Below are 12,875 nucleotides of genomic sequence, written 5' to 3'. Positions count from 1 at the left end.
TCAACAAGATCTTTGACTCAGGGTCTGATGATGGAGCCGGAAGGTGGTCACCAGTACCAGTCAACCATGCAACTAAACCACTTCGTGTTTGGGCTCGTTTGATTCGTCACAACAAGATCTTTGACACAAGATAGTACTCAGGGTATGATGATGGAGCCGAAAGGTGGTCACCGGTGCCAATCAACCATGCAACTAAACCACTTCGTGTTTGGGCTCGTTTGATTCGGCTCAACAAGATCTTTGACTTAAGATAGTACTCAGGGTCTGATGATGGAGCCGGAAGGTGGTCACCAGTACCAATCAACCATGCAACTAAACCACTTCGTGTTTAGGCTCGTTTTATTCGTCTCAACAAGATCTTTGACACAAGATAGTACTCAGGGTCTGATGATGGAGCCGGAATTTGGTCACCGGTACTAATCAACCATGCAACTAAACCATTTCGTGTTTGGGCTCGTTTGATTCGTCTCAACAAGATCTTTGACACAAGATGGTACTCAGGGTCTGATGATAGAGCCGGAAGGTGGTCACCGGTACTAATCAACCATGCAACTAAACCAATTCGTGTTTGGGCTCGTTTGATTCGTCTCAACAAGATCTTTGACACAAGATAGTACTCAGGGTCTGATGATGGAGCTGGAAGGTGGTCACCGGTACCAATCAACCATGCAACTAAACCACTTCGTGTTTGGGCTCGTTTGATTAGTCTCAACAAGATCTTTGACACTGAAGATACACAAGGTTTGATTATGGAACTGAAAGGTGGCCATGGGTACCAGTCTATCATGTAACTGAACTACTTCGTGTTTAGGCACGTTTTATTCATCTCAACAAGATCTTTGACACAAGAAAGTACTCAGGATCTGATGATGGAGCTCGAAGGTGGCGACGGGTACCTGTCTATCACATAACTGAACCACTTCGTGTTTGGGCTCCGTGTTTGGGCTTCGTGTTTGGTTTATCACCTAGTGTCAAAGATCTTGTTGAGACGAATCAAACGAGCCTAAACATGAAGTGGTTTAGTTGCATGGTTGATTGGTACCGGTGACCACCTTCCGGCTCCATCATCAGACTCTGAGTATCACCTAGTGTCAAAGATCTTGTTGAGACTAGTCAAACGAGCCTAAACATGAAGTGGTTTAGTTGCATGGTTGATTGGTACCGGTAACCAACTTCCAGCTCCATCATCAGACTCTGAGTATCACCTATATAGTGTCAAAGATCTTGTTGAGATGAATAAAACGAGCCTAAACACGATGTGGTTTAGTTGTATGGTTGATTGGTAATGGTGACCACCTTCCAGCTCCATCATCAGACCCTGAGTACTGTCTTGTGTCAAAGATCTTGTTGAGACGAATCAAACGAGCCCAAACACGAAATTGTTTAGTTACATGAGAGACTGGTACCCGTGACCACCTTCCAGCTCCATCATCAGACCCTGTGTATCTTCAGTGTCAAAGATCTTGTTTAGACGAATCAAACGAGCCCAAACACGAAGTGGTTTAGTTACATGATAGACTGGTACCCGTGGCCACCTTCCAGCTCCATCATCAGACCCTGTGTATCTTCAGTTTCTTGTAACTTGTTTCTTGTAAATAAGCGAGTACCTATAATTTCTTTCGAGTAATATAAGTTCATAAGTACGAGTATGGGGCTATTCATAAATTACGTCGTTTCAAATGGGAGGAGGGGGGGAGGGGGTCATGGACATCGGATGATGGTAGCATGACGTAGGAGGAAACAGAGTCATCCGAAGCATGATTTTTGGATGATTTGAGGGATGGGGGGGTCAAAAATAGACGACGTAATTTATGAACAGCCCCTATGTACATTTGCACTGCATTTAGTATTTTCGTACTTACCAAATAACAGTTTTAGGACTTTATAAGTTAAGTACAGTTAGTGTTGTTATGGTTGATTTCAATATGCTTCGCGAAGGATCAAGAATGTTTAATCCATCATTGTAGTGCGAGTGTGGTAGATGGGATCGGAATACTGAGCTCGCACGGCCTGCCGCAGCGCGTAAAATACCTAAACTCGCTCAACCCCGAAATGTAATAGCACTCTTAAGGCTCTGGTGGATGCTCATTCTTACTCTGCAGCTAAGGTTTATTCAATATAGACGCGTCCCAATACTCGTGACAAATATTCCTGCTGCTAATAGTTTCATAACTCGGTTATTGGCTCCATAGCGTCAACGAAAAAGCATAAAAATTCCGGCACAGGTCGTTACTACCGGAGTACAGTTTGCGATGTTTCGGCAATTTACTAAACTGCGCCTAATTTGTCAACTCCGCACTGACGGTCGTGTGAAAACTTTACGTAGGTACATTAATTACAGCGCGATAGTGAATTTTTATTTTTATGAACATTTCTTGTCATATCAAGGATTATTTATTCTGAAGATTAATTAACGTCAAATTAAATTAAGCAGCGGGTATTTGGTATGTTACGAGTAACTTATTTACTCATAGTCATACTCATAATCTTTATTGCATATCACATTGTATCTTAACCTATTACATAGAATTGTGTACAACATGACACCCTGTAGGGCACAGCAAACAGTTTATTCAAGAGGAGATCGAGTTTTTTGGACAATTAGATTAAGTATATTAGTGATTATACATATATGTTTATTAGGTATATTATTTATTATATAGGTGCTTTATTAATTGCAGTTATTGGTCGTGAAAAAATTCATTTAAAGTATAGTAAGCTTTTTCTATGAAGTGATCTTTTAGTTTTTTAAAGAATTCATTGTCGGACTTGGTGTTATTTATTTCGTTACTAATTTTATTGAATATTTTTATTGCCATTGAGTTAGGACTTTTTGAATGTAGTTTGAGTTTTGAGGGGATAACCTGCACCAGCTTATTTTGAAACCTACTGGCGTAACGCCGAGGGATATCTGAATGTTTGGTATACAATTGAGGGTATTTTTTTACAAATTTACATGTTTCTAAAATGTATATTGATGTTAGGGTAAGTATTTTTAGATCGATGAAGTATGTCTTACTACTTTCCGGTATATTTATGTTAGCCAAGATTCGAACACATTTTTTTTTGTAATATAAATAGGCTTTCCACATCTGTGCTATTCCCCCATAGAATGACACCATAGGTAAGCCAAGCATGGGCATATGAATAGTAAGCTGTTAAGGCGGTGTTGAGGTCGCATGCTTTTTTTAATTCGCGTAAGGCATACGTGAACTGGGACAATTTCGTTTTTATTTTTGCTACATGCGCTTTCCAGTTAACGTTGCAGTCAACTTCAAAACCTAGAAGAGGCGCGGTTTCTACACATTCTAATTTTATATTTCTGAAGGTAAAATTAATATCAAGGGGTGTTTTTTGATAAGGTCGAAACTGTAAGATTTTTGTTTTTGAAAAATTTACTTCCAAATTATGATCCGATAATCAGTCTACTACGTTTGTTAATAAAGTGCTTAAGTCTTGAGTTATATTATAATCATCAGTACACGAAGTGAGAATGGAGATATCGTCGGCAAATAAAGTACACGTCTGCTGTATAGTTTTTGGAAGGTCGTTGATATATATCAAGAACAGGAGACATCCTATTGAGCTGCCTTGAGGTATGGAATGTTTCATGGATTTTAACTCCGAAAGTGTGTAATTTATTTCGCTATTATTTTGGTCGTAATTTTGTATTTCTATGCATTGCTGACGCTTTTCTAGGTATGATCTGAACCAATTATGCGGAATACCCCTAACGCCTATCCCATATAATTTTTGTAATAGGATATTATACTGAACACGGTCGTACGCTTTCGTCATATCGAGCAGAATCCCGATCGCGTATTGTTTATTGTTTATAATGTCAATAGCATGCTGCATAAACTTGTACATAGCTAAAACCGTCGAACGATTTTTCCGAAAACCGTTTTGACTATCATCAAAGATTAAGTTTTTTTCGCAGTATTCATATAAACGTTTACTCATAGCGGTTTCGAATATTTTTGACGATGAGGGTAATAGCGCGATCGGTCTGTAGTTATTAAGTTCTGTCGTACTACCTTTTTTATGGATTGGTTTAATTTTTGCCGTTTTTAAGAGATCCGGGAATACTCCAAGTGAAAAGGACTGATTTATAAGGAGACAAAATGGAATCGCGAGTTCATCTGCGCATTGTTTTAGCAATATAGGAGGTAATTCGTCTATTCCACAACTGTATTTGCTTTTTAGATTCTTTAAAATAGATCGAACTTCATTAATATCTACTGGTCGAAGGTAGAAACTGTTTACGGGAGATTCCATAACATTTTTTTAACGCTAACGATATAATAAAAACTATAAAATAGTAAATTACCCTTCTTTCTCCTTTTTAGGGTTCCGTAGCCAAATGGCAAAAAACGGAACCCTTATAGATTCGTCATGTCTTGTCTGTCTGTCTGTCCGTCCGTATGTCACAGCCACTTTTTTCCGAAACTATAAGCACTATACTGATGATCTGATGAATCTTGGTAAGTAGATGTATTCTGTGAACCGCATTAAGATTTTCATACAAAACTAGAAAAAAACTATAAATTTTTAGGGTTCCCCATACATAGAACTGAAACTCAAAAATTTTTTTTTCATCAAACTATACGTGTGGGGTATCTATGGATAGGTCTTCAAAAATGATATTGAGGTTCTAATATCATTTTCTTCTAAACTGAATAGTTTGCGCGAGAGACACTTCTAAAGTGGTAAAATTTGTGTCCCCCCCCCCCCCCCCCCTGTAACTTCTAAAATAAGAGAATGATAAAACTAAAAAAAATATATAATGTAGATTACCATGCAAACTTCCACCGAAAATTGGTTTGAACAAGATTTGGTAAGTAGTTTTTTTTAATACGTCATAAACCGTAAACCGCAATTTTATTATGTTACTTGGTGTTACGGAACCCTTCATGGGCGAGTCCGACTCGCACTTATTATTTTAATTGAAAGTCACTTTTCTCAGTTTACTTAATTATCGGAAGTAGAATACCTCCTATGAAAGTGGTTTTAGTTTTCTTAAGAATATTTAAGTACATAGAAACTCAACTTATAAGCCTCCCTAGAACTCACACCCGACACGACGTATTTTGGTTAAATAGGATAGTAAATATTCGCCTAGATACTAATTGATTTGTGGGTGCGGTCACGACACGACACACGTCATGTCGTTTTCAGAGGTGAAATGGGCGCTGGCAATATTACACTCAAAAGCAATGATAACAGGTCGCTTTTGCTAAATTTCCATCTAAAATAACCCAGTTTTAATGATCTCGAGTGTATTTAATGAAAGTACAGTCTGGTATAAACTATTTCACTAATTTATTCCGTTGGCAAGTCGTAAAAGCGGTTTATGGCTATATAAAGTAAACTTGTTGTTAAAAACATAGATGCTATAATAAAGATGCTTATCAATACCTACATAGTACCTCATCTTTAGGGACTTTTGGTAGCCTAGAACGATTTTGACCTACCGAATTATTTTTAACAGATCCGTTCTATAGAACATTACCAAGAAGTCAATTTTGCCTAGGAAGGAGCACGCGATCTACGTTTTATAACTTGATTTAAATAATACATATACGATACTAAAGCACGTTTTTAGGCTTCCGTACCCGTACCCAAAGGGTAAAAACGGGACCCTATTACTAAGACTCCGCTGTCCGTCTGTGCATCTGTCTGTCACCAGGCTGTATCTCAGGAACCGTGATAGCTAGGCACTATAGGCAATTGAAATTTTCACAGACGATGTATTCCTGTTGCCGCTATAAGTATAACAACAAATACTAAGTCCCATACAACAAACGTGATTTTGCCGTTTTTTGCGTACGGAACCCTTCGTGCGCGAGTTCGACTCGCATTTGGCCGGTTTTGAATATCATGCTACGTCTAAAATCCGATCAACGTAACTTCTCGTCTAAAACTTCGTTCGTTAAATTTTAAGTTTTAATTTTTAAAACATTCCCTTTTCAGTTCAAATAAGTGCCTTTTGCACAAGGAATAAGGGCCTTTTCACACGCTGGGCGGTTAACCCGTCTCGTCCGCAAAAAGGTTAATTTAAAAGGCAAGATCGCCACGTGTGCCGCGAACTGTAGCGTTTGTAAAAACAAAAGTGGGTCATCGATCTTCGGCAAATTGTTTTTATAGGGACGTAGGGGCGCTAAACGCCCCCGCGGGCCCGCAACGCGTATTCTAATACGACGGTGATAGTTTATGGATATTGGAGTCTGTTTTATTGGAATGTAATGCACGATTAAGTGGAATATGTAGGACGGAGGAATAATCAAAATTATATCGTTTGCCCCTATCGCACAAATATGAAAGATAGATAGAGGCAAATTTCGATTTTCATTTTTCACGGATGATTATGACACGACTTAAAGGAATTTACGTCTATTAAGAGCGTGGAAATAGGTTATGAGGAATTTGCCGCGTGAAGCAGCTCGGTCTGTAAAGACATGCCTTCGCCGAGGCATCATTGCCAAGCCAAGCGTTTATCTTGCCAGTTAAGAGAAGACCCCCCACACTAGCGACTCCCGAGCGGCGTCTAGTCACCTCTATGGGTGCTGCTCGATGCAACGTACTGTACTACAACTGCAGCTACACCATCCATAACGCTGACTAGACGCCGACGTAACTAACGTAACTGTTTTTTAGTCATGGACTAGTCAGTTACTAAGTAAGGTTGACGAAATATAAAGTGAGCCGATCTCTTGAACATGTCTGAACAAGTTCGCTTACTTATTTACTGCGTTTTGGCTCAGCGACCCGAAATGAGACTTGGCCTCCTACACAGCGCCACTTTTCTCGGTCCTGTGCGACCCCTCACCAATTGTTGACTCGAAGTTCGCGCAGATCCGCCTCCACCATGTCGCACTGGCGATATCTAGGGCGTCCGATAGACCAAGATCGGCTCACTTTATATTTGGTCAACTTCAACTATTGTAATAAAACTACTGTGAGCTAATGTAATGTATTGTTGACAGGGCGCGGAGGACAAGCTGAGCATGATCCGCGCGTACCGCTCCCAAGTCGAGAAGGAGCTCCGGGACATCTGCTCCGACATCCTAGCCGTGCTCGACAAGCACCTCATCCCCGCCTCGCAGACCGGCGAGTCCAAAGTGTTCTACTACAAAATGAAGGTATACCCTCGCTCTCTACATGCTACTACAGATGAAGTGCTTGATTATATTCCATCGTATTTTCACGGGAACTTCGAACGTGTCTTGCTATTTCAGTCAGTCTTGGTACAAAAACTGAGGTTGACTGAAGTAGCATGACAAATACGAACGTTTCCGAGAAAATGCGCTGGAAAACAATTATGCACTACATCTATCAGTACACTGTTATAAGTCCCGTCTCCATATCGCGCGGCAAACTATCGAACATTGGCTCGCGAGGCAGCCGCGCGCAATAGATACCGGGCTGCCGCGCGAGCCAACTCGATCTGATCGATAGTTTGCCGCGCGATATAGAGACGGGGCTTTATACTAACTACGGCCTTATGGCTCCTCTACATGATGAGCCAATGCCGGCCACTCCAAGGGACGCAGCAATGCGGTAGAATAAGATAGCAATATCACTTGCTCCCTCTAACGCATAAATGCGTCTCTTGGAGTGGCCGGCGGTTGGCCCATCGTGTAGAGGAGCCATTATATGTTTTGGCGGTGCGAAATCGGTACAGTGGCGTGGAAGCCCTGGAGTTCGCATCCCGAATCCATGGATAATTACTTAAGAAGATTCCGAACAGCGTTGATACAACATTGACATAGACGCGGCGAATTTCTGCAAAAGGTGGCACCGAGTGTCGCTGCCGGCCTGTTCGGAATGCCACTTTTTTCGCATGCGTCCAGTCCGCGGCCTAATGGACAGTGCAAAATAGTTTAAAGTTATTAAATATGTAGTTGCATGAAGTGGGTCAGCGCGCGCCAGTTAATGCACTGGGAATTCACCGAAAACACGGCACCTGCATAATGACTCAACATATCTGCAAGTTTCCTTTTTAAAACCTATCTGAGCCTACGCAGCGATTGACGCGTCCTATGCATTGCGTACTTATACTTTTGTGTATAATGATAATTTCCATAATAAAAACTATCTGTTGCCTTTCCTGGGGCTCAATATTATTGTCTTCTTACTAAATTTCATCTAAATTGGTTCAGCGTTCAGCGGTTTAAGCGTTAGAAGGTAACAAACAGAGTTACGTACATATCGCATTTATAAATTATGTATCTCCTGCACCAACATTTGTCTCTGTTTGACCCAATGGTTGACTGGTAGAGAATGCCTTTAGGCATTAAGTCCGCCATTTGTACATTTTTCCTGTGCTTGTGCAATAAAGTTTAAATAAATAAATAAATAATAAATAATATAAAATATTTAGGGTTGGTTGCACCAAATCGTCTGTCACCGTTAAAGCGTTCGCTAAATTTTATTGTATGGGAAGTTTCATAGATATCTGCTGCGTGACGTTGATCAGTCTGTTAACTGTGGCTGGTGCAACTGGCCCTTATAGTAGCTGTGCCTTATCTGTGGAGCAAATTAAGCATATCTCTAGTGATAACTTGATAAGCAATTGCATAAGAAAAATAATCTGTTCGCAAGCTAGACCGATGGTAAGGCCAGTTTAGCGAGGACATTAAAAAGCCGCTAAATGCCTTATCTCACAAAATATTAGCCGTGCCCTTGACGTTCACGGTACTCGGAGTCTGACAAATAGAGATAAGCTTACATTGTCGAGTGTGGCTAAAAAGTAATCTCTGCGTGGGACAATACTTGGGTTATTTCATATTTGCAAGGATCTATCTACTCACTAGATTGTTATTCTATTTTGTTTTGTAAAATATTGAGAAGGCACTTTTTGTATTATTTATTCAGTGAAAATAAAATAAAAAGATAATAATTTCGTAAAAGCCAATAGTCCTCAAACTTTGGTACACTCATTTGACATTTATTTCGGTCTGCAATTATTATCATTAAACAAATTCTCTTTCTATTTTGCGTGATTTAATGCAAATTTTAGGGTTCGTCCTGTTACGATTAACATTGCTACTAATTTAGTAATACTAAATATTGTATATGTATGTTCCAGGGTGACTACCACCGGTACCTGGCAGAATTCGCAACGGGCAACGACCGCAAGGAGGCGGCCGAGAACTCGCTCGTTGCGTACAAGGCCGCCTCCGACATCGCCATGACGGAGCTGCCGCCCACACACCCCATCCGCCTCGGCCTCGCGCTCAACTTCTCAGTGAGTGCTCTATACTGTACTATACTACAACTCGCTCGTTGCGTACAAGGCCGCCTCCGACATCGCCATGACGGAGCTGCCGCCCATACACCCCATCCGCCTCGGCCTCGCGCTCAACTTCTCAGTGAGTGCTCTATACTGTACTATACTACAACTCGCTCGTTGCGTACAAGGCCGCCTCCGACATAGACGTGTGCGCCGCGCCGGCGCGCCGCCGCCGCCGGGCTTTTTGACCACGCCGCCGCCGCCGATAAATGATCGGCGTGAAATCGGCGTGACCTTGAGTGTTGTTAATTAGCTATTCTATGTTGGTTTTTGGATTACAATATAGATTTTTTGTATTATTTATGTAAAGGCCCCAGTACACAGTGGTGAAGGATGGGCCATGCCACGCCCTAGCCATTGTGTACAAGGGGCTATGGTATGCAATGGCGGACGACTGCCGTCAGTTGTCATTGTCAGCCGTGGTGAGCAATCGGGGAGTTGTCGGTTTTTTAGCACACTTCATAGGAATCGTGGTGTACCGTGGCCTGTGGTGTTCACACAGTCGCCATTGTTTGTTTAGTTTCTTGAATTTTTGACCGCTTGATTAAATGTTAATAGCCCAAACGTCATTATTGTGGAGCAATGAAGAGACTTATCAGTTTATCATAGATTTATATCAATCTGAGCCTGCTATTTTGATTTTTAATTTTGTTTTTTTTTTTGATCCACCTACGTGATATAGGCCTACTGTTGCGCATTGCAAAGCATGGCTTGGCATGGACCATCCTTGACCACTATCTACTGGAGCCTTTACAGTCGTCAAATATACATAAATCAGTAATTAAATGAACCTGAATAGCCAGTTGCAGAAACTATTAGACACACCAATTAAAGGAACTGAATAACCCTAAGTATTCACCGTCAACTGTTAACGAACGAAAGAAGACTGCTGCTAGTGCTGCTTATACGAGCCTTGGACTGATAGAAGAACAAACTTCTCCATTCTGAAAGACCTCTATATCGCCACTCTATTCCAAACATGCCATGGGTGAGCCCTTAGCTTCTTCGGATATATTATCCAACGCATGATGTGGAGAAACATTAATTTAAGCCGAATGAATGGCAAAAGTGCTCGAGTTGGAGCATGTGTGAGATGGTCAAACGCTATGAAGAGGTCGGCTTGCAGCAGTCTGCACCGTGCAGTCCATGCGGCTTATGACTACACGAAATGGAGACAAATTACATGTGGTCGCAAGCCTCCACAATGAGAAAACGAGAAAGAAGATACGTCTCAGTGAGCCTGGTGCTTGTACGACAAGAAAACCATTAAAAAGAAGCCATAGCAGTGTACTATGTCTAGCAAATGTCAAGGATATATGAAGTTCTGTTTTGTTAAAGTAAAAAGTACGTCATTTTTAATAGGATAAGCCATGGAAAGCTTGAGAAAACGGAGAGTTACAGATTGGATCGAAGGTCATTGGGAACAGGAAACCTGTTAATGAAAGCCAGTTACTAGGGAAATCAAGTTATTATACCTATCCTATATTCATTTACAAACCCTATTTTACTCACAGCATATTCAAACTATACGTAGTTCATTGACCAGCAACCTGCATTGATCAAATTTTCAAGAAAAACAACACATTAATGATTTTTCTTAAGAAACTTGAAAGTCAAGGTCACGCCGATTTCACGCCGAAAACACGCCGCCGCCGCCGATTTTTTGACAAACGCCGCCGCCGATCATTTTTTAATCGGCGCACACGTCTACTTCACATCAATTGAACACTGCTAATTTTACCATGGCAACACCGATTCAAATCCTAAAAACGCAACGAGAATTTTTAGGATACACGATAGCAAATTAATAATTTATATTAATAAATTTCTCTGTACTGACAGTAAGTTTTTAAAATTTTAAACTAGACATAATTAAAAACTAGAATCCGTCAAACTATCTGTTGTAGCATTCAAACAGGTGCGGTTGTAACCTTGACCCGACCTTGGGGCTAATGGGTTTGTTAACGCCCGCACTAGATAACGACCAGATAACTTACGTAGAATGTTGCTTGAGGATTGGTCACTAAGTCTGAAAAGTGTTGCTTGTATTCTGTTAAATTGTTTTCAGATTCCTCAGATCCATAAATTGATAGTTACAATACACATAAGACTACATTAGTAAACTTAAAACATAAAAATACTTATTTTCTAAGGTGAAATCGGCGGAGAATGTCCGAATCCCACATTTCTGCTATCATTCTCAGCAGTATCAGTTAATCCCTTTTTTACACACACTTATAATTCATGGGTTTGACTAATTACTAATTAGCCATATATGAAGACAATTTATTTTATCTGAAACATTATTGATCAAATAATTCATTCATAAGAAAATCATATGTCATAAATTCATGTGTGTGATACTGATATCTCTTACTCATGCATACAGTAAAGAGCACTTAAAAATGGTTACTTAAGTCACTCCGTGTTTGAGCGTACTAAACTTATATATGGCACCCGTGGCTAGTTGATAGAAGAAGCACAGAATAAATAATAGTACTAAGTACAGAAGACTCACTCTCTAACAAAACGCGTCTGTTACGATCAGCACAGATATGGCCGCTAGGTGGCGACAGCGCCACGTGCGGCTTATGGCAAACCCCAAAATTGGGGCCGAACGGATGTACTTTTAGCTACCTGTAGCAAAGCGACGAAATCGCGGAGTGAGACACGCCTGGAAGAAGTCAGTGGGCCGTTACTAATTATAATCTTAATTGCTGTGATATAATTTCTAAGCGTCACTTGCACCATCCCACTAACCCGGGGTTAACCGGTTAAACCTGGAGTTACCATGGTTACTAGTACACTTTGACGGGTGAACGTTTTAACCGGTTAACCCCGGGTTAGTGGGATGGTGCAAATGGCGCTAATAGTTATTTCCGTGATATGAAAGAATGCGTTGTACGATTGCAAACATAAATCAGGAATTTTGTGACGTATCTTCTTTTGTAGCAAACAATGAGAAATGTTTGCCAATGTAACACGTTGTTTTTACCACTGACACGCATTTGCTACGGCAAAAGCCCGATTGATAATGAAACTTGTGAGTAATCGAAATCACAATTTAATGCCGTGACATAATTTACCATTGAAATTAAACTCAAACCGTCACGAATTTATCAGGAGACTATGTTAGTCTTTGATATCTAGATTTATCTGACGTTTAAGACCACAGAAACGCAGTGCAGCATTTATCCTTAGATATAATTATCTATCCTTAAAAATAGATAGTATAATGCCAAAACCATTAAGAATCTTCTGGGTACCCTTCCGAGCGGCTACGAGTCAGATAACATTTTTTATTTACAAGTTTTTAGTGTTTTTATTATGTAATAAAAATGTTAATAAATTGTGTATATACTTAAAAATGGTGACCGTTTTAGCTGTGTTGCGCTCTGTGTTACATAAAAAAATACTGATATTAAAATTGACGCTAAAAAAAATTCTAACCATTCATAAATTGATAATTAATGCCAAGTGACACATGACTCATATGCATATTGGTTGGTAAAGTGTGACGACCGCGTACCGGCAGATATCCGCCGTAATACGTGACGCGCGAGCACAGTGCGTCACGCGT

General features: G+C 40.4%; 1 protein-coding gene across 1 annotated transcript in view; it reads left to right on the top strand.

The window, feature by feature from the left end:
* The window catches only part of LOC134674419 (14-3-3 protein epsilon), a 33,740-nt gene that overhangs the window by 17,037 nt on the left and 3,828 nt on the right, over positions 1-12,875 (top strand). The window contains exons 3-4 of the mRNA XM_063532483.1: positions 6,987-7,142; positions 9,092-9,250. Coding sequence (XP_063388553.1) covers positions 6,987-7,142; positions 9,092-9,250 — 315 coding nt within the window. The remainder of the gene's footprint in view (positions 1-6,986; positions 7,143-9,091; positions 9,251-12,875) is intronic.

Source organism: Cydia fagiglandana, chromosome 20 (genome assembly GCF_963556715.1).
Source record: "Cydia fagiglandana chromosome 20, ilCydFagi1.1, whole genome shotgun sequence".
NCBI classification, from domain to species: Eukaryota; Metazoa; Arthropoda; class Insecta; order Lepidoptera; family Tortricidae; genus Cydia; species Cydia fagiglandana.
This window is presented reverse-complemented; position numbering and strand designations above follow the sequence as displayed.